The 23,741-nt window shown below is 39.1% G+C and overlaps 1 protein-coding gene across 1 annotated transcript in view; it reads left to right on the top strand.

The window, feature by feature from the left end:
• LOC124787916 (WASH complex subunit 5) overlaps positions 1-23,741 on the top strand; it is a 198,557-nt gene that overhangs the window by 131,549 nt on the left and 43,267 nt on the right. Inside the window, 4 exon segments of the mRNA XM_047254903.1 lie at positions 4,824-5,131; positions 5,223-5,385; positions 11,272-11,374; positions 22,699-22,882. Of these exon segments, the coding sequence (XP_047110859.1) occupies positions 4,824-5,131; positions 5,223-5,385; positions 11,272-11,374; positions 22,699-22,882 (758 nt within the window).

The raw sequence follows: 23,741 nt of genomic DNA, 5'->3' as shown, positions 1-23,741 counted from the left end.
AAAGCAAAAAGACAAGAATTATTGAACAAGTGCTACAGTTCTGCTTTGAATAATGGATGTAATATGCAGCATTGTATAGACAAGAGAGGAGAATATGTTCTTTATTTTTAATAAATCATATTTCTATTGTTATTTGGTTGCTATATCTTGTAGGTTGGTACTGTGGTGCACTTGCGTATACATATGACAGATTTTAATTTGAAAATAAAAATTCAGTCCTACAGTTTGATTGAATTCTCCTTCTTAGAAAGAATTTACTTTTCTATATGTCACCCTACTACATTGTGCTGGTAAAAGAAATATCACCAAGAGGTTGACAATGCTTTGTACTTTTAGGTGGTAGGACCTTTTTATGCAGTTTGTGATGTCCGCCCTTTATTTCTTCGTTGATTGTCCTCGTAGTCAACGTACTGCATTGCTACACTGGCTGAAAAATGGGGGTGGAAGTGAACAGGTGCACATTTGCATTTCACAGTTCTTTACTTTCACTGTTCACAACCCCCAGTAATACACAGTTATATGGCCAGAATAGGTTGCAAGCAAACATCAACATATTGCTACAATGGTTTCCTGTTGAAGATATGTGAGCAGTGAAAACCTAACCACACAGTTCTTGCCGCGTAATATGGTATGTATTGAACAGACACTGTCATTGTTTCAGCACACAGCCTATTACACTTATTTCACAGTTAAGTGGATGCATTGTTGTTGATCTAACCAACACAGGTTCCTTGTATGAAACTCGGCCATGGATTGACTGTCTCTGGACCAAAAATTGGGCCTTGATATATCATCACAATAATAGGCACTGAAACTACACTTTGTTTGATGTGTAAGTAACAGAAATTACAATTAAAACTTAACTTATTGAATTATCTGAATAAATCGAAAAATTGTCTCTTTTTAACAGTTTCTTCTACTCGTGAGTTAGGCTGAATTATTTGTTTCAATCATGAAATTAACATGTATAGTAAGGCAAACAATATTTTGATAAAACTGGTAGTTACTTTGTAATTAATATTAAGAGCTATCTTTGCTAACATGTTTTTGAATTGAGCCAAATAAATACTTAAAGAATGCTATTAGCTGTTCTTCCAAATGTTTATAATTATTATACAATTTATATTTGTTTATAAGTCAACAGTAGAATTTAAGTTACGAAACAATTACTGATTTCACCCTATAATGAAAGATATTAATTAGGAATAGCCAAAATAAATTAGAAAATCAATTACACACATAAAACTAAGCACAAAATTATATCTGGTGTTACATTCTTTGAAACGGAAGGCCAACCTTTCTCTTTTCATGGAAATGCAGATTAAACTAACTTATGCTAATGGTAATTAGTCAGACATGAAAAAAATGAATTTTAAGGAGGCAGATTGCAAAACAAGAGGGGAAGTAAAAATGTTCCTACTTGCTTCGTCACAAGTTCCCTTCGGATAGTGAATCCAGGAATAGTTACGTTTCTTTCAGTTACGGTTCCAGTATTTTATTTATCCACGATAGGAAAAAAGGTGTTGAAATCTTACTACTGTCACAGTAGTAACAATGTGTATTTGGAATTAATTTGTTTTGTTCCTATATTGTATGTGGCAAAAGTACAGCCTGCTTGCCAAAGCAGATGTTAAGTTTCTTCCTGAGGCATTCTATGCGGAAATAATAACATAAGTATAAATGGGTATTAGCTAGGCAATGCTTTAAAAGCAGCTTCAGTTGTCTTTTTCTTCTCATTGGTAGTGTCCGATTTGATGTGAATTTGTACCAGAATCACATTTAGTCCGAATTAAATGCATCAGTTGTATTAGCATATACGGAGGCTGTAAATTCAATATTTCGGTCATGTGAGGTGGTGCAGCGGTTAGTACACTGGCCTCGTATCTGGAAGGATGGAGTTTCAAACCCCCATCCAGTTGTTAAGAGTTATGTTTTTTGTGGTTTCCCTCAATCAGTTAAGGCAGACGTTGGGTTGGTTGTTTTGAAAAGAACACTGCTGATTTCCTTCCGAATACTTTTCCAAATTTGAAATCCTGCTCTATTTCTAATGTCCTCGTCATTCCTTCTAATACTTTCAGTATACTGATACAGGAGTAACACTCCTCTAAGTAATGAACCCTGTAACCTGCATAATTTTATTTTATAGTGGTGTTTGAGTAGGTCACACTAGAATGTAAAGACATTTGAGTTTAAAAATTTGCATCTGGTTCAAAGTACTAGTAGTGAATTGCTAGTAACATGTCACATACATTAAGAATTTGCTGTACAAATGCTTACTAATTTCAGTATTTGTGTGTCCTATATTTACACCTCTTAAATGTCCTTACTACTTCTCTCATCTTTTTAAATGTTATTTTTTAATTTTGAGGCACTTAAGAGGGAGTTTATTTTTGTAAATTAACAGTAAATACATCAACCTGGTGGCCACTTACAACAATGACTGAAACATTGACTTTAAGAAACAGTTTGACGATGCTCTCAAGTATCCGGAAACATATTATTGAAAACTAACATAAATCCTGTACCTAATAAGTGCCGAGTAGAGCTGTTGCAGAACTTGTTCCAAAATACCCATGAAACAATTCTGGGTGTTCCGAACTCCCTTGTGCAACTTGGAAAGTCCTGTATCATCTAAGGATGGGTATATCCCAGTATAAAGGAAATTTGAAGAAAGGGGCTACGTTAGTACTTATGAATGCTGTGGATATTGCAACCTAAAGGTTGCAACAAATAACAAGGCTATTCAGGCTGGTTTTTTTCTGGACTAATTTTCAAATTTAAACACCTGAAAACCTTGGTGGACACAATTTCCATTACCACCACAGGACATTTATATCAATAGTAACAATGTAGGAAAAGGCAGAGTGCTACTTACCATAAAGAAGACATGTTAAGTTGTGGACAGGAACAATTAAATGACACGTGAAGCTTTTGGCCACAGCTTTCATCAGCAAAAGAGAAATGCACACCATTCATACACACAAGCAAGCACACTTCATGTACACATGACCACCAACTTCAGCCAACTCCAGAATGCATTCTGGCCAAGGTGCTGGAGTTGGCGGTCACAAGTGCATGAGGTGTGTTTGCTTGTGTGTATGAATGGTGTGTATTCCTCTTTTGCTGATGAAGGCTGTGGCCAAAAGCTTTATGTAAGTGTCTTTTAATTGTGGCTGTCTGCAACTTAATGTGTCTTCTTTACAGTAAGTAGCAATCTGTCTTTTCCTGAATTGTTAATATTCCTATCTGGAGCTTCCAGTGTTTTATATTATTAATAGTGTATTTTTAACAAGTCAACTGGTTATGTTAGGTTTGTTTTAATACTGTAAATTACAATTTTGCTTAATAATTGTATTGTTTCTATTTTATGGTGTCTTGGACAAGAACAAATGAATAAAAACCGCAGCTTGAGTGCCACAGGGCATTTTATCTCACACACACACACACAAGTGTATACCCCAGAGGATAAAGTGCAAGTTAATGTAGGAACAGACCTACGCCTTGAACCAATCGGCTTAAGTAGCTCCATGATAACACCAAGCAGGCAGAGTACATGCCATACCACTTGATAATATTAAGACACATGGGTATAGCATGTTTGGGCTGTTATCTACATCGACATCTACATAGTATGAATTATTTTGGAATTTGGAAGAGTGTTGGTGACTTAAAGTTTTGTAAAAAGATCTTGTTACAATAAAACCCATGATTGCCACACCAACTTACTTATCACATTCATGACACTCTCTCCCCTGTTTTGTGATAATACAAAATGAGCTGCCCTTTTCTGAACAAATTTGTTCATTATAGTCACATGCCCTACTTTTGTAAGCCAAGTTTTAGGGGTTGCAACAATGTGTAAAACACCACACACGACATCACTTGCTTTGTTTGTTTACCCTGCGAAGTTCCGTAACTATTGCTGTAATATATGTGAGAAAGTACCAGCATAGTTGTATCTTGAGAATGTCTTTATTGTATCACACAACTAGTTTCGGCAGCACATTACTGCCATTCTCGGGCCCCACTCCTGCCAAAAGAGTATTTGATTTCCTTGGTGCGTTTACTGTGGAATCCGTGTTACTAGCACACATGGGCTAGCTTTCATCAGGGGTCTATACTCGACACCGTGTTGTCTCCAATGCACATTGATTATAGACTCCTGATGAAAGCTAGCCCATGTGTGCTAGTAACACGGATCCCACAGTAAATGCACCAAGGAAATCAAATACACTTTTGGCAGGGGTGGGGCCTGAGGATGGTGGTAATGTACTACCAAAACTAGTCATGTGAAAGAATAAAGAAATTCTCAAGATTTAGCTATGGTGGTAATTTTTCTCATATATATCATGAGCTGAAGTCCCTCGTCCATGCAATAAGGTGGACATCCATATGTTGTTGTCAAGTAGTGTGTGAGCTTCCCTTTTCAGTGTTAATTGACAATAACTACACAAGTATTTTTTGAATCTGTAATAATGTGCAATCTCAAACAATCAGAAGACAGTTTCTGTGCACAAATATTAAAAAGTATTGAAGCAAATTTTCAGTTGGTAATACAATAAATTTTTAAGGAGCTTTGAGGATTCTGTCACTCAAAAGTGCTAAGTCTCTCATTGACTCTTTTTGATGATGAAGAATAAATTTGTGTTGTTGTTAGTCATCTATGTGTGAGTACAAGTGTATAAATATAAAGCAAGATGTCAAAGTTTCATACATTGTGATACCATTTTTGCACAAACTCTAATTGCAAGAGACTTTTTAGATATTTGTGTTAGGAAGTACTTGTATGTATACTAATATTTAAACATGTAATTTTTTTACAGACAAGTGAACTTATGACTAAACTAGAAAGTCTGGAAAAGATAATGGATGGATATCGTCGATCTTTTGAATACATTCAAGATTATGTTAACATATATGGGTTAAAAATATGGCATGAAGAAGTATCTCGGATAATAAGTTACAATGTGGAACAAGAGTGCAACAGCTTTTTGAGGAATAAAGTGCAAGATTGGCAAAGTGTGTATCAAAGCAGGACAATTCCTATTCCTCGCTTTCCTCCTGCTGATAACACATCTGTCAATTTTATAGGCAGGCTAGCAAGAGAACTTTTGCGTGTGACAGACCCTAAGTAAGTAGTTACAGAGAATTCAATAAATAATAACTCTGTTGATAATTATAATAATTATTTTTACTTCACTTTTGCTATTGATTTTTTTCAGGTGTACAGTTTACATAGAACAGAAAACAGCATGGTATGACATGAAAACACACAATGAGATCATGAATATCAAAAGTTTTTCCAAAATAACACGTTCCGTAGGAACTGCGGGACTGACTGGATTAGACAGACTCTTCTCATTTATGATAGTTACAGAACTACAGGTACTGTTTACTGGAAGCCTATGAATACTGTCTGCTGATGATCTGTGACAATTAATTAATTAATTGTATTTATTAGATGGATGGCAAATCACAAAATATAATGCACTTAACATTCGTCTTTTGATATTTGGTTTCTTTATTGTTTGATATTGTGTGGCTGAATGTGAGTGCTAAAGATGTAAAATATTTCACTAATGTATTTCCATTTTTCTTAGTGCAAGTTTTTGATTTAAAAAATAATTTGTTTGTATGGACCTACCCTTGTGAGAAAGGTCCTTTCTTATATCTCAGAAAAGAGAGAAAGAAAGCTAAATTGTAAAACAGTTGAGAACAGGCTGTAACATGACTATGTAAGCAATATCCATGTTTCCAAAACACTCTGCTTAAGCAGTGGTTTGTCTAATTGATAGTCTCATTTCATTTTAATTTAATGTTGATCACCGAATACGAAATAATGAATTAAGTCAGGACTTTAAGTCCATTTTCAACCATTTAACCTCTATTAAATTTAAATACTATGGCAAAAGAAGGAGTGTCATTATACAAGTCAGTTTCATAGCTAGTTTATTCAGTTATTCGTCTTAAGTAGTGAAAAAATGTAACCCAGTATTTTGTAGTGCAAGGTCTGAAGGAGTCCTGTGTGTAATGAAGTGTAATAACAAGGTGGCATGTTGTAGAACACTCTTCCAGAGCAGTACTTCAACTGAGATGAAGGCAGTGCATAGAAAAATGTGATGGGACACCCTTTATGGAGTAAGATACTTAACCAAAGAGACTGTCGAGATATGCCAAAGAGTCTGTCCAGATATGGATGTGAAAAAGTGCATGCCTTAAAATTAGTATTTTGAAACATATTTCAATAAGAAACATGACCACAAGGTTTTAAATAGTCCATGCCTTAAAATTGCATTTTAAAACATATTTCCATGAGAAAAAGTACCACAATGGTTCTGTTGCTTCTGCCATTAGCAGAGTTAGAGAAATTACAACCCAAAGGACAAGAAGAGCCTGTAACTAAGGGTGCCACCCAGCCTGTGGGCTTCTTTGTGGACAGTGCTCGTATAGTGCATATTGAAGGTACTCCGCCATTTAGACATCAGCTGGATTTTGTGTTCTTTCGACACTGTGCAAGGTGTGATACTACAGGCTCACTTGTTGGCGGTTCAGTTCTATCACTGATTCACTTTATGTAACTCCCACAGTGCTTCTTCAGTGCAGGTGCTCAACTAAATGATGTAATGACTTTTTAAAGAACTCTTCTATGTTTGGTTGTTCTGTGTAACAATTACAACATTGGTCTCTTATCAATCAGAACAACATAGTGACATTTCTCTTCAGTTTCTTTCAACTGTGTGTGGTTGTTGTCATTGTAGGCAGTGCCACTTGTCCTCTGCCTACCAAAACACCACCAAGCTGTGACACAAGAGCATAAGTGATCCCTTCACAACAGGTGGAGATGCTCAATTGGTGTCGCGCACTTGGTTACATTCTGTGCTTGCACATCTTGCTCCAACTCTGTGCACTGATCAAACTGGTGCACGTTCAAGAAAAATTCTCTACATGCTAACTACTTAAAAATGAATATAATAGAGGGAAACATTCCACGTGGGAAAAATATATCTAAAAAGAAAGATGATGAAACTTACCAAACAAAAGCGCTGGCAGGTCGACAGACACACAAACAAACACAAACATACACACAAAATTCTAGCTTTCGCAACCAATGGTTGCCTCGTCAGGAAAGAGGGAAGGAGAAGGAAAGACAAAAGGATATGGGTTTTAAGGGAGAGGGTAAGGAGTCATTCCAATCCCGGGAGCGGAAAGACTTACCTTAGGGGGAAAAAAGGACAGGTATACACTCGCGCACACACACACATATCCATCCACACATGCACAGACACAAGCAGACATTTGTAAATGCAAAGAGTTTGGGCAGAGATGTCAGTCGGGGCGGATGTACAGAGGCAAAGATGAAGTTGAAAGACAGGTGAGGTATGAGCGGCGGCAAATTGAAATTAGAAATTAGCGGAGATTGAGGCCTGGCGGATAGCGAGAAGAAAGGATATGCTGAAGGGCAAGTTCCCATCTCCGGAGTTCTGACAGGTTGGTGTTAGTGGGAAGTATCCAGATAACCCGGACAGTGTAACACTGTGCCAAGATGTGCTGGCCGTGCACCAAGGCATGTTTAGCCACAGGGTGATCCTCATTACCAACAAACACTGTCTGCCTGTGTCCATTCATGCGAATGGACAGTTTGTTGCTGGTCATTCCCACATAGAACGCTTCACAGTGTAGGCAGGTCAGTTGGTAAATCACGTGGGTGCTTTCACACGTGGCTCTGCCTTTGATCGTGTACACCTTCCGGGTTACAGGACTGGAATAGGTGGTGGTGGGAGGGTGCATGGGACAGGTTTTACACCGGGGGCGGTTACAGGGGTAGGAGCCAGAGGGTAGGGAAGGTGGTTTGGGGATTTCATAGGGATGAACTAAGAGGTTGCGAGGTTAGGTGGACGGCGGAAAGACACTCTTGGTGGAGTGGGGAGGATTTCATGAAGGATGGATCTCATTTCAGGGCAGGATTTGAGGAAGTCGTATCCCTGCTGGAGAGCCACATTCAGAATCTGATCCAGTCCCGGAAAGTATCCTGTCACAAGTGGGGCACTTTTGGGGTTCTTCTGTGGAAGCATATCCTTTCTTCTCGCTATCCGCCAGGCCTCAATCTCCGCTAATTTCTAATTTCAATTTGCCGCCGCTCATACCTCACCTGTCTTTCAACTTCATCTTTGCCTCTGTACATCCGCCCCGACTGACATCTCTGCCCAAACTCTTTGCATTTACAAATGTCTGCTTGTGTCTGTGCATGTGTGGATGGATATGTGTGTGTGTGCGCGAGTGTATACCTGTCCTTTTTTCCCCCTAAGGTAAGTCTTTCCGCTCCCGGGATTGGAATGACTCCTTACCCTCTCCCTTAAAACCCATATCCTTTTGTCTTTCCTTCTCCTTCCCTCTTTCCTGACGAGGCAACCATTGGTTGCGAAAGCTAGAATTTTGTGTGTATGTTTGTGTTTGTTTGTGTGTCTGTCGACCTGCCAGCGCTTTTCTTTGGTAAGTTTCATCATCTTTCTTTTTAGATATAACTACTTAAAAATGTTTTTATGTAAATGTTTTTCTTCTGATTGTGAGGAAAAGGTGGAACAACCTGTTGCATCACAGATCCCCTCAGTAAGATGAAAGATGTCATGTAAAATAACTTACTTAACTGATTACAATCCTTTTACAAACTCCACCTTCTGATAAATTCTTAACACTACTAAAATTAATGTCTCGTAGGACTGAATTCAATTTCATTTCTCCACATAACAGAACACATATGATTGTACATCTTAAGTCAGTCATTTTGGTTTGTCATTCCTAAGCTTAATAACGATTTCATTTCCCTTTTGGTTATGTGTTTAGCATATATTTATGCTTACTTAGCTAAAGGATTAAATGAGTTTTTACCAATTTTGTTTCCTTATCCTGTCTCGTTTTCTTAAACTACTATTGCCATCTAACTACTTAGTAACTACATTTTTAGATTTTCATAGAGAAAGAAAACCCATAAGAGAATTGTCATGTTTGACGAGGCTTGATCATTATTTCATTACATTTACTCAAAGGTAATCAGTTTTATGCTGCCATTAAATTATTGTATGTAACAGCACTATGTTCTCAAATTTATTGAGATAATCAAGGTGTAAGTCTCTATTTACAATAAGCAGTTACATGCTGATAATTACAGTTCCCTACATTTGTAAGAACTGCACTTACATCTTATCATTCAGACAAGTACTGTGTACATGCATTGTCATCTTTGTGATGTGGGTGCCCCATTCTTTATCATTATACGTAAAAGAAATGGTACAGGTCATTCCCATACCACCGCTATGTGTAGAAAAAAAGAGATTGAGTAACAAGTCAGTCAGCAGTGGCAATTAGTCTTTTATTTGTCAGTCTGTAGTCAATGGTTGCTCACAGTATTTCATCACTGTGAAACATACGTATTTGATTATAAGTACCTTTGTACTTAACCACTGACAGTACCTACTTAACACCTTATATTAGTTAACCTCCCCTAAAGTAGATATATAAAACCCAGCCGATATTCATAATAGGAAAGGAAAGGTAGAAAATCCAGATATATAAAACCCAACCAATATTCATAGTAGGAAAGGAAAGGTTGAAAGTCTCATGTACAAAACATGCAAAACAACTGTTCTTTAATTGGATAGATAAAACATCTACCTACCAAATGGCTGCAGAACACACACATAAAAGACGGTTGTAATTGGTCAGCTTTTGGAGCCAATGGCTCCTTCTGCAGGCAGAAGGGTTGAAGGGGAAGGAAGAGGGGTGAAGGTAAAGAACTGGACATGTCTATGAAAAGGGATAGATTTCGGGAAAATCACCCAGACCCGCATGTCAGAGGAGACTCACCGTACGTGATGAGAAGGAATGATTGATCCTATGTTGCATTTAATAATTGGCATATAGTAAATACAACAGTCTATGCTCTTAAGGACCTAGATATCCTCTGATATTGTTTTGAAACAAAAACAAAGAATCAATTTGACACTTATATACAACACTCCACAAACAGATCACTGCATAAAAACAATTTTGTCTTGGGGCTGTTACAGCTCCCCTAAGTAGTTGCCCTATTGGGGCACTGCATTGCTGACTCTGGCGTGTGGGCGAAGCGATGTCGTGATGAGCTGCTCTTTAGCTAACCAGCCACTGCAATGTGAACCGGTGCTGCTCTGGCATCACGTTGGTTGACTGCCGCCAATGCTGCTGGAAGTTGTGACCGCCCTCATAATTTCAGAATCAGGTCTTCCATTTTGTCAATGTAATGTCTTTTAATTCACAAATGGAACATTTCCTCGACATGTAAAGATCTTTCACTGTTGGCCAGCTAGCTATGGTCAACCAATCACCTTTACCCTGTCTCTTGTGACAGTTTACACTTACTTGGTTTTTACAGTCGTCTATATCGCTATTTCTTGAGGTTGGCAATGTAGTATTTTCTTTTGCTACTTTAAAGATTATTCTTATTTTTGAAAAAGATCTCTTACTTCAGCACCTCTTACCTATGTCCTTTACTTGGGGTTAAAACCAATTCTGTCTCAGGTCTAAGCAAGATGAAGTATTTAAAAAAGGCTTTAGATGGTGGAACTGAACCAACAATTTGACGAGTAACCTGCCACCCTAGTACTCTTCATGATAACTTTTACCTTGATTATCTTCTTATATGGTTGCCTTTCTTGAAGTTTGTTGGTGCAGTGGATGTGATATGCAGGGCTACCAACTCTTGCCATGTGACTTCTTTTTTGTCTGCAGAGGGTCAAAGGCTGTAAAAGATCTTTATAGTATTTACACTATTAAGTGACATAACGACTTTTTAAAGAACTCTTTTGTACTTGGTTATTCTATGTAACAATTACAAATTGGGTGTACAGACGTCTTATTAATCTGAACAAGAAATCCAAAGTGTATCACAGAACAGAAGAGAAGAGAATGACATTTCTCTTCAGCTTCTTTCAAATTTATTTGGCCATTTTCATTGTAGGCAGCACCTCTTAATCTTGGCTTCCAAACCACCACCAAGCTATGACACCAAAGCATATTATTACATATAGGTTTTTCAAAGTATTGCAGATAAAATTTGATATTGAAATAATGTCAGCTACAAGATTTTGTTGCATATGTTTTGAAATTTTGTACTGTTTAGTTAGTATGTCAGTGCAAATAACATATAGCAGACTTGCATATTATGCCTAGTATATGTTGTAACTGCATAGGAATATTATTTAGCACAATACTATAATTAGAACTTTCTTATTTCAGAATTTTGTTAATTCGCTGCAGAGAGGCATTCTAAAAGACAAAGGGTGGCTTGATGTGTTTAGTGTGGTGTCCAAAGGGTTGTCACCAAATACCGACACAGTCAGTAAGTAAAACACACAAATGACTACACATTATTTATTGTAAAGAAATATTCTGTCTTTAATTATCTACAATTTTGAGCAAGTGTGCAGGTTTAGATGTTTTTTGTGTTTTAGATGTTTTTGTGAATGTGACATTTCCATATGTGCAACAATTCATACAAAACGAGCAGGAAGATGCTCCTATTGGAGCACAAAAAAGCTGAATATGCTCCTGTTTAAGAGAACCTAACTGAAAAGAGGAGTACCAGCCACCTCATTCTACCTTCCTCAGATCCTTTAAAAAATTTCCCAAAAATTTTGGCATGCAAACATATTCACCGTATTTTTAGTGTGCATCTTATCTCTCATGCTCCCCTATCTGTAACTCACTCAGACCTATTAGTCCATCACTATAAGTCACTCATATTCATCCACTCACACATCCTCATTCTCTGTCTCACCCATTCGGCCCATCTCATTGTCATTATCTATTTGTGTCTCTGTAACTGTCACTGTCTCGTGTCTCACCGCAACAGTCTCCTTCATTCTGACCCAATACTACTTTCTCCTCTCACTGTCACTGGTCACTGTCTCCCTCTTAATGCTACTATCTAATTCATTCCTTCCCTCTGCTGCTGTCTCATCTCTTGCTCTCTCTATCTCTTTTGCCCATTTTCATTGTCAAAGACAGTCTCTCGTTATCACTGGCTCTCAAGTGCTCCTATTTTCTCCATCTCTTTGTTCCTTTCCCACTGGCACTGTCTCCTTCAATGTTTTCCTAGCACTGTTCTGTCCCTGTCAACTATATTTCACTGCCTCTGTGCCCCCTTTTTTTCCTTTCACACTGCCGTTGTTTCTTTTGCTCTTTTTGTACCACAACCACTGCTTACTAGATTCTTACTTTTCTGTCTCTTTCCCAATATCACTGTCTTCTTCTCTCTGCATAAAAAGGTGCAAACATGTTCACATGCCAAAATTTTTGAGAAAATTTTTAAAGTTGCTGAGGAAGGTAGAACGAGGCAGGTGGTACCCCACTCTTCTGTCAGTCTTTTTAAACAGGAGCGTATTTGCCTTCTCTGTGCTCAGATAGCAGCACTTTTTCACTGGTTTCCTTCTTTTGCCTGGTAAATCAGGGGTATCACGCGTATGATTATAACTATATGGGTCAGTAACATTTTGGTAGTTTATTTATTTGAAACTGAAATAACACAAAATTAATTTTACATCTCAAACTGGATTTTATGTGCGCACAAAAATTTTGCATGTGCCTCAGTATTGCAACATGGGGTTCCCAGAACCGATCTGATGATAATACACACACTTTACAGCATAATTTTGTGTGCTGCTCCAGTTCATAAACTACATTTTGCCACAATAGATTTTGTGTGCATATTTTACATGTACAGATAGGGTAACTTTGAACCTCTGTATTTCAGAAATGGATAAAGATATCAATAAAATTCTTGAGGTTGGTTTGAGATCATAATAATAAAAATAAATTGTAAACATTACAGCTGTTTGCTGTGCATAGCCGTCTTTTGGGTTCCCCAAGGAACCATCCACAAACTAATGTGCCTCCACGAGCCGTTAACTTTCACTGTAGACCACATAAAATACTAAAAGAACCAAATGATTTTCTCCATTTGCCTAAGCAGAAGGAAGTGCATAATATTCATACTTTGACCCTGTACTGTATCATTACTGTTAACCATCATCATCATCATTTAAGACTGATTATGCCTTTCAGCGTTCAGTCAGGAGCATAGCCCCCCTTATAAAATTCCTCCATGATCCCCTATTCAGTGCCAACATTGGTGCCTCTTCTGATGTTAAACCTATTACTTCAAAATCATTCTTAACCGAATCCAGGTACCTTCTCCTTGGTCTGCCCCGACTCCTCCTACCCTCTACTGTTGAACCCATGAGTCTCTTGGGTAACCTTGCTTCTCCCATGCGTGTAACATGACCCCACCATCTAAGCCTGTTCGCCCTGACTGCTACATCTATAGAGTTCATTCCCAGTTTTTCTTTGATTTCCTCATTGTGGACACCCTCCTGCCATTGTTCCCATCTACTAGTATCTGCAATCATCCTAGCTACTTTCATATCCGTAACCTCAACCTTATTGATAAGGTAACCTGAATCCACCCAGCTTTCGCTCCCATACAACAAGATAACTTAGTCTTGGTACTGACTTCCTTCTTGCAGAAGAGAGTAGATCGTAGCTGAGCGCTCACCGCATTAGCCTTGCTACACCTCGCTTCCAGTTCTTTCACTATGTTGCCATCCTGTGAGAATATGCATCCTAAGTACTTGAAACCGTCCACCTGTTCTAACTTTGTTCCTCCTATTTGGCACTCAATCCGTTTATATTTCTTTCCCACTGACATTACTTTCGTTTTGGAGATGCTAATCTTCATACCATAGTCCTTACATTTCTGATCTAGCTCTGAAATATTACTCTGCAAACTTTCAATCGAATCTGCCATCACAACTAAGTCATCCGCATATGCAAGACTGCTTATTTTGTGTTCACATATCTTAATCTCACCCAGCCAGTCTATTGTTTTCAACATATGATCCATAAATAATATGAACAACAGTGGAGACAGGTTGCAGCCTTGTCTTACCCCTGAAACTACTCTGAACCATGAACTCAGTTTACCGTCAACTCTAACTGCTGCCTGACTATCCATGTAAAGATCTTTAATTGCTTGCAAAAGTTTGCCTCCTATTCCATAACCTCGTAGAACAGACAATAACTTCCTCCTAGGAACCCGGTCATATGCCTTTTCTAGATCTATAAAGCATAGATACAATTCCCTGTTCCACTCATAACACTTCTCCATTATTTGTCGTAAGCTAAAGATCTGGTCCTGACAACCTCTAAGAGGCCTAAACCTACACTGATTTTCATCCAATTGCTCCTCAACTAATACTCGCACTTTCCTTTCAACAATACCTGAGAAGATTTTACCCACAACGCTGATTAAAGAGATACCTCTGTAGTTGTTACAATCTTTTCTGTTTCCATGTTTAAAGATTGGTGTGATTACTGCTTTTGTCCAGTCTGATAGAACCTGTCCCGACTCCCAGGCCATTTCAATTATCCTGTGTAGCCATTTAAGACCTGACATTCCACTGTACTTGATGAGTTCCGACTTAATTTCATCCACCCCAGCCGCTTTATTGCACTGCAATCTATTGACCATTTTCTCCACTTCCTCAAACGTGATCCTATTTCCATCATAATTCCTATCCCATTCTACCTCGAAATCTGAAACATTACTGATCGTATTTTCACCTACATTGAGCAACTCTTCAAAATATTCCCTCCATCTGCCCAAGGCATCCACAGGATTCACCAGCGGTTTTCCTGACCTGTCCAAAATACTTGTCATTTCCTTCTTACCTCCCTTTCGAAGACTGCTAATTACACTCCAGAATGGTTTTCCAGCAGCTTGACCCAATGTCTCCAACCTGTTTCCAAAGTCTTCCCAAGATTTCTTCTTGGATGCTGCAATTATCTGTTTGGCTTTGTTTCTTTCTTCAACATAACTTTCCTTGTCTACCTGAGTTCTAGTATGTAGCCATTTTTTATACGCCTTCTTTTTCCTTTTACAGACTGCCTTGACTGTGTCATTCCACCAAGCTGTTTGCTTCCTCCTGCTTTTACACACTACTGTTCCAAGACATTCTTTAGCCACTTCTAGTACTGTGTCCCTGTACCTTGTCCATTCCTTTTCCAATGACTGTAATTGACTACATTCAACTAACTGGTACCTTTCTGAGATCGCTGTTATGTACTTGTGCCTGATTTCCTTATCCTGAAGTTTCTCCACTCTTATCCTCCTACATATGGACCTGACCTCCTGCACTTTCGGCCTTGCAATCCCAATTTCACTGCAGATTAAATAATGATCAGTGTCATCAAAGAATCCCCTGAATACACGTGTGTCCCTCACAGCCTTCCTGAATTCCTGATCTGTTATTATATAGTCAATGACAGATCTGGTTCCCCTGCTTTCCCAAGTATACCGGTGAATGTTCTTATGTTTAAAAAAGGAGTTTGTGATTACTAAGCCCATACTGGCACAGAAATCCAAGAGTTGCTGCCCGTTCCTGTTGGCCTCCATATCCTCTCCAAATTTACCCATAACCTTTTCATACCTTTCTGTTCGATTTCCAATCCTGGCGTTAAAATCACCCATGAGCAGAACACTGTCCTTGTCCTTTACTCTAACGACTACATCACTGAGTGCCTCATAAAAACTATCCATCTTATCTTGATCAGTCCATTCACAATGCGAATATACTGACACAATCCTAATTTTCTTGCTAGACACTGTCAAATCTATCCACATCAGTCGTTCGTTTACATACCTTATTGCAACTACGCTGGGTTCCATTTCTTTCCTGATGTAAAGCCCTACACCCCATTGTGCTATTCCTGCTTTGACTCCTGACAAGTAGACCTTGTATTCTCCCACTTCTTCTTCTTTCTCACCCCTTACCCGAATGTCACTAACAGCTAAAACGTCCAGCCCCATCTTACTTGCAGCCTCTGCCAGCTCTACCTTCTTCCAAGAGTAGCCCCCATTGATATTAATAGCTCCCCATCTCATTACCATTTGTTTGCCAAGTCGTATCTTAGGAGTCCCTGGTTTGTCAGTTAGAGGTGGGACTCCGTCACCTCCAAAGGTCCGAGGCATTTTGCTCTGATTGTTGCCAGCATCATATTTAAAGTACCAGGGAAGCAGGTTGCTAGCCTTACTTGCCCCGAGTCCCATTGGGTTTTACCCCTAACGGCTGAGGGACTAACCGGTGGATTTGGTAGTCTTTGCCGTATGAGCACAAAGGTGACCACGACTCAGAATATGTCCGAGATGCCCAGCCTTATTCCAAAGTAACTGGTATCCCGACTGTCAGGACCACTTACTTGGCCACTCATACGTTGCCCGTGGTTCATGAACTAGGACATGGCTACAGGAACCCACACCATGAACCACATTACTGTTAAATGTTTATATATTTCATTTTGAATGAAATATGGAAAATAAAATATTCCTTCGACAATTGAACTGTTTTACTCTTCATAATATGTTGTTTGGTTTATGCTAAAGCTTTGTGGACATGTAGCTATGTATTACTGCATTGTGAAACATCAGTTTCTGTATTTCATTTTGAATTGCTTTACTCATTAAAAAAGGACAAAAATGCAACTGTTTTCTTGAACTTTTGCACCAACTTCCCACACTAAGTCTCCAGTGAAGACAAATTTGTTGTTCATCATAAACATTAGTACACCATTTTTATTACCATTCCATCATTCATAGTGTTTTCTTCATAAATTACACTGTTCTGTTTAATCAGAACTTCACCATTGCCAGTGTGTCTGTCACGTTCCCATCCTGTGCACTAACTGCTTCTGCCTCCCACGTTCCAATCCTGTGTGCCCTCTGGCCAACAGCCAGCCGTCTCCAAGCCTCCTACACATTGTGTGTGTGTGTGTGTGTGTGTGTGTGTGTGTGTGTGTGTGTGTGTGTGTGTGTGCGCGCGCTTGTGTGCACGGCCGTGTGCGCGTTCGTCTGAAAGCTATCAAAGTTTTTAATGTTGATTATGTGACTGACTGTTAGTGACACAGTCCTCTACTATTTGGCGAGTTCTTTGTTACATTTACTCGTAAGTTTTTTATGATCTGAACTTCACTAATTTTCGCAACTTCTGCATATTTTTCACACAGAAAACAAGTAACTGCACACACTTCAAATTTGGATGGATTTTCTATCAAGTGAAGCTTGTTTAAAACAAGCACAAGCAAATATGAACATGATTGAACGTTTTACATATGGTATCTGTGGGTACTTAATAGCTGCATGTGCAGATTGCTAACTCCAGTGGCTGTATTTAAAAACTATACTTGGAAAATATACCTGGTAGTAATCTGAAGCACCTAGATTTGTGCCTGAACTATGTGAGTGAAACAGTGGAAAAGGACAGGTAATTGTAAGGTAAAACTGGAGAATGGGGTGACAATAAACATATTTGACAGCAAAAGATCATACTGAGCATGTAAAATTGTAAAAGTCTCCAAATGGAAAGTAAGTTGCTAAATGCTTTTGATGAGAAATACCTAAAATGTTGTAAGGAAGTTCATCACAAAAGGGTAGGGTGCGCTCACCAATTTGACTCAAAGTATGTAAGTACAAGTTTTAGGAACATCTCATCTGAGTGGGCCATAGGAAAAAGTAAAATGTTCGAGTAGTGGGGTGTGAAGGATTTTTGAGCAACTATTGTCAAGTAAGTGTCGTGGTACAGTGGTCAAGCGCACTGACAGGAAATTCATCAGCTCAGATTTGATTCCAGCTGTCAGGGCTTTTGTTGAACTATTGATTATAAAATTTAAACATATTTAAACAGTTCAATTTATCTATGTGAAATTAATATACTGGATTCAATTTAGTATAGATTACTTTAATTTAATTAATTAATATATTTAAATGTTAATTTACATAATTTTGTGAAGTTTTAAATGAAAACAAAATTTCCGAAAATTCTATCCATAAATTATAAGCTTTTTTATTTATTGTTAGAACTTATATTTTGTAGGATGACTAGCTTAGTGCCTGCCAGCTTCGTTTCTGTAGACTGTATGGCCAGCAGAGATTTCTTGTTTTTGTTTGTATTTAATCAAATTTTTATACTGTTTGCAAATTGGAACACCTTCTGAGCCTGGTCTTTTCCAAATATACTTCTGACCAAAACGTGATTCTGATAGCTGTAGTCCAACGTTTTTGCATTCTTGTGGGGGTATTTCCATAGCAACTTCCATCCCCTGATCAAGAAATGAAATAGCAATTTTCGTAAATTTAGCTTTAAAATTTTTTAATGTTGTGGAAATCAACCAATGGAGTATCCAGGATGAAATGTAACAATATTATGAGAAGAAAAGTTGCTACTCACCATATAGTGGGGATGCTGTGTCGCAGATAGGCACAACAAAAAGACTCTCAATTACAGCTTTCGGCTGTTAAGGCCTTCGTCAACAATAGACAGACATGAGCGTGCGCGTGGCCCCCCCCACACACGCACACACACACAAACGCAATTCACATACATGACTGATGATAACATTTTCTATTCTTCTTCTAATTTATTAACAGTACTGGCAACTGAAGGACCAAATTTATTGTCTGGCTCTTGTGTAGATAAAAACATAAGGGACAAAAATTTTCATGAATCAATGAGTCTGTAATGTGCTTTGTAAGAGTGGGTGGTTTTGGAGAGATTGACTTGTTTTTCACCAAAATTGTCTTTGTGCCCATGTAATCCATTATTCTATATATGCTGATTCACACAGCCATCCAGTCTGTTCAGTGTTAATCATATAATCAAGTTTTACATTATACATCTAGTCTGTATACAAAACTTCTCTGCTGCTTCCACTGTTTCTTCCAAAGTTGAAACATCATTTTTACTGATGAATTTTGTGATTTTTCAATATCTTATTGTATGTTTACATTTGAAGCTTTTTACTCTGGTATCACCAGCAATAAATTAAAAAATTTATGTAACAATACCAGAGAAGGAAAGTTGCTACTCACCATATAGTGGAGATGCTTAGTTGCGACAGGCACAATAAAAAGATTCACACAATTAAAGCTTTTGGCCATTAAGGCCTTTGTCTGCAGTAGACACACACACACACACACACATACACACACACACACACACACACACACCTTGCACAAACATCTGCAGTTTCAGAGAGATGAGACGACACTGCAAACAGCAGCACCAGTGTATGATGGTAGGAACAATACGAATGTAGGTTGTGGACAGTTAGGAATGTGGGTCTCACAGGAAGCGTGCAAGGGATACGTCCCTGCAGTCGCACCATCCTCTATGCCCTCGGTGACTCAGATGGATAGAGCGTCTGCCATGTAAGCAGGAGATCCCGGGTTCAAGACCCGGTCAGGGCACAAATTTTCAGCTGTCCTCATTGAGGTGTATCAACAACACCTGTTGGCAGCTGAGGGTTTTGATGAATTATTGTTTCTTTATAGAGAAGCTGTATGGTCATTATTGGTATCCGTTCTTTCGGAACAGTTACTATCTTCATATAATGAAGAGCATTGGTGAAATTTTTTTTAAAAATTATCATCAATAGTTGTTGTTTCGGTGTTCTGAACAATCACTTCACTGGTAGGAAACTTGTTTGATTTTCATTTTCCAAAAATGTTTTAAGTTTTTATGGAAAATCACTGCAGAGAATCTGTTTCTCAACTGTTGGGACCATTACAAAAAGTCAGTAAACAGTTGAAATCAGAAACCTTCAGCAATGTATAATCAAAAACAATTCCTTTTTAAATATATTAGTTAATTAATTAAATGAAGGTAATTGTAACTAAATTGATCATGTAGATGGAACAGTTCAACAGTTTAAATATATTTACATATTGTAATCAGTAGCTTAACACTGTGAGGAATGAAATAAAAAGGATATATAGATACAGTAGTGGTGGGAACTGAACCTGAGTCTGGGAATTGCCTGTCTGTGCGCCATGTCACTTACTTGACAGATGTTACTCAAAAATCCCTCACATTATACTGGAAAATTTTTAAAGTGTTTTACCTTGTCCTATGGCTGAAGCAGGTATGATACTGTAGGAACTTGAGAAGGACACCTACTGGCTACTACTCACAAAGTTTCAGCCAAATCACTGAGATGACTCGATGAGTTGAGAAGGACCAGGTAATGTGGATTTGAGAGTGTAATGAGATCATTGAGGAAAGAGCAAAGACTCCACCACAGTGGTCCTGAATCATAGTGACTGTGCCTGAGGGCCTCTGCCTCTGCCTCTGCTTACAAGCCTTACAACAATGGTCCCATCCCATAAGCCCAACATGATCTCAAGCAGCTCCTCAAGGCCTTATGAAACCTGGCACCTGAATCCACCTCCCTTCTCATACCAGTAACACCCCTGCACTCCTACATTTTACCTACTCACAACACTCCTCACTTGTGGTTGTCCCATTGTGGCTGAATAAAATGTCCCCACAGAATGAACTTATGCCTTTTTTGACCAACACCTTCCAATAGTTGTCTGTAATCTCCCATCCTACGCCCAAGACACTGCTCACTTTCTTCTCTGCCTCTCCACAGGTCCTGTCAGACTCCCTGTTGGTCACTGTGAGTGTGATTTCCTTCACACCAACAATCCATGTGCCAATAGTGATGGAACACACTCTTTCCCATTGTCCTTCTGATACCAAACCCATCACGTCTTCCTAATCCTCCTAGCCCTCACATCCTGACCCATGGTTATTTCACTTTTGAAGGCCAAATCTAAAAACAAATCCATGGTACTGCCATTGGTACTCAAGTGACACAATCCTGTGCCACCTTATTTATGAGCCATCTGGAGGAGTCATTCCTATCCAATTAACACTATAAACATCCTGTCTGCTTCAGATTCATAGATGACCTTTTCATAATCTGGACTCACAACAAGGATCTTTGCTCTTTCCTTGCTAACCTCAACACCTACTCCCAAATCTGCTTCACCTGGTCCTTCTTAATTCACTGAGCCACCTTCTTAGATGTCAATGTCCCCACTCAGACTGCTTCGTAAGTACATCTGTCCATATCAATTGCACTGACTACCACCAGCAGGAGCGGCGAAAATATACTGGTAACCTTACCAGAGCCTTTACTGACAGACAGTACCCTATCCAGCTCATCCATAAACAAATCTGATGTGCCAGCTGCTTGTCAGACACCAGAAAACTTGTCAATGAGCCTCCTGTGAGCACCCGCCTGTTCACCCAGACTCACTCTGGTCTTGAAAAGCTCAAGCGCATCATCCACTTGGGCTTCAATTACTTTTCTTTGTTTCTTGAGATGAAGAATATTCTACTACCCAAAATTCTACCCAGTAGCGTTTCGCCACCCGCCCACCCTACACAATATTCTTGTCCATCTCTATTCCAATCCTACTCTCAATCCTGCACCCCATGGGTCGTTACCCTGTGGTTGGGCCATATGCAAGAACTGTCCCATACACCCACCCACCATCTCCTACTGCAGTCTGGTCACAGACATTTCCTACCCATTAAAAAGCAGGGCCACATGTGAAAGCAGCCATGTTATATATCATCTATGCTGCAATTACTGTACAGCTTCTATGTGAGCATGACAAGTAACCAACTATCTACTGGCATGAATGGCTGCGACCAAACTGTGATTGTGCTGCACACCACAACACAAATGACTTCAACAGCTGCTTTACTATGTGGGTCATTTGGGTACTTCCTTTCAGCACGAGTTTCTCTCATCTATATAGATGGGAATTCTTTCTCCAGCATGTCCTGCATTCTTCCAACCCCCTGCCCTAAACCTCTATTAACCTGTTGCCACTGCCTCAGATTACCATTTCCTTTCTCTCTTCTGTCCACACCACTCCTCCCCTGTCCAGCTTGTGAACTACCTTCTCCCACCACTCTTCTCCCCTCCACAAGCAGGATCGCCCCCCTCCCCCCCCCCCACACACACTCTCTCTTTCTCTCTCCCTCTCTCAGAGCCATCTCCCATTTTCTAGCCATTCCCATCACTCTCTCACTGTCTCCCCTCCATTTCTCCCTCTTCCTCTCCACCTGCCTCTCCTTTTTCCCCATCCTGCCTCCCCCTCCCTCATCCTATATCCCTTTTTTCTCTACCCTCTGTGCTCTAGTATCAAGAATAAGTCTTGACATGCCAACGTGAGTGTGTTTTGGGTGTCTCTGTGGTTATGTGAGAGAATGTGTGTACTTTCACTAGAAAAAGAGCAGATGCTTGAAAGCTAGTGTGAATGCTGTTTTCTGTTACGTGTCTCTGTACTCTGTGCATAAGTCTGCTGTAGGTGAGTGGCCATCTTTCCCTTATTTTAAGTATTGCTCCATCAAGGAATTTCCATTATTGTAATTCTTATGATGCTGTATCCTCCCCCTTCCTCCTCCTTGATTAGATCCGTGCCTGCCGAGTACATTGTGCATGTATTCCCAGGTGATTGAATGGGGCTTAAAATATTGGCTTCACACAAATTTTTTCACTTGTTTTCCCTGTCTTTTGTTAATGTGTGATGAAGCAACAATAATATAGAGTCCGTTGTGACAGAAATGAAGAAAAACTAACACAGCTGTGTGTACCTTAACACGGTTATGATGAGAGGAGATGGCTGGAAGTTGTTCAAATTTTCTCTCTCTGTGCACTGATATTTGCATTTTGATATAATTGAATGTAGATACTGGCTTATGTTGTCAGTTGGATTGGTTGTAAATGTTACTGGATTGGTTTTAAATGTTACAGGTAATCCTGGACGCTTCTATTCTCAGTACACTTCTAGAGCTCAAAAAGTTTGGCCACAGATCCTTGAGTGGGTGCTGAAGGTTGGCCAGATGCAGGTTATAAAGAAGCACATAGCCTATGAACTCAATATTTCATGCAAGTTTGAGTCCAAGAATTTGGCTTCAGCATTGCAAGCAATGAATGAGTAAGTAAATAATAACAGTATTGTGTCCTATGGAGTGTTGCTCATGTAATGTGTTATTACAGTCTTGTATTGACACACATTGGGAGTAAGATATAGTCAGTCACTCTGCATTAGGAATAATGAAGGAATCCTACTTTGCTGCCCAAGTGGAGGTCCTACTAAGTTTGTTGCTCATTGTCCTGTTACCTGTTACGAAGTGTCAGGTTGCATATCTGTGTTGTATGGATGACTGTGATGAATGCATGTGCAATGTAGTGTTGTGTTCATGTCCTTATTGACAAGTAATGAATGAAAAATTGGGTGAAAGTGGAACCCAGAGCCAATACATAACTTATCCCTTGTTCGCACCCCTAAGGACTCTGCCATTGTTAAATAATCTACATCTGCATCTGTACTCCACAATTCACTGTGCGGAGAGTATGTAGCATACAAGCCACCCCACCCCTCTCCTCCACTTCTCTTCAGTCTTGGAAAGAAAGACTATTGGCACCCTCTATATGGGCTCTGATTTCTCTAATTTTTGTGTTATGGTTATTTCATGAGATTTTTGCGGGATGCAATTTCAAATATGGTTTCTTAATTCTTTTTGACTAAGCCCTCCTGCAAAGCATGTAGTTTTTCTTATATTGTCTCTCACTGGAATTTGGTGAGCATTTCTGTGACAGTCTCATGCTGAGTAAACAGATTTGTGGTGAACCATGCAGCTCTTCTTTGAATCTTTTCTCTCTCTTCCATTACTCCTCAGATTACATTACATTACATTTATTTATGTTTAGAGTCAGCTGCCAATCAGTGCACCAGATAGGGGCAGCTGATAGTTAAAGGTTCTGAGGTGGAGCTGCCTCAAAAAATATATTAA

The sequence above is a fragment of the Schistocerca piceifrons genome, chromosome 3 (genome assembly GCF_021461385.2).
Source record: "Schistocerca piceifrons isolate TAMUIC-IGC-003096 chromosome 3, iqSchPice1.1, whole genome shotgun sequence".
In the NCBI taxonomy this organism is placed as follows: domain Eukaryota; kingdom Metazoa; phylum Arthropoda; class Insecta; order Orthoptera; family Acrididae; genus Schistocerca; species Schistocerca piceifrons.
The sequence above is the reverse complement of the archived record's forward strand: the minus strand, read 5'-3'. Positions and strand labels throughout refer to the sequence as shown.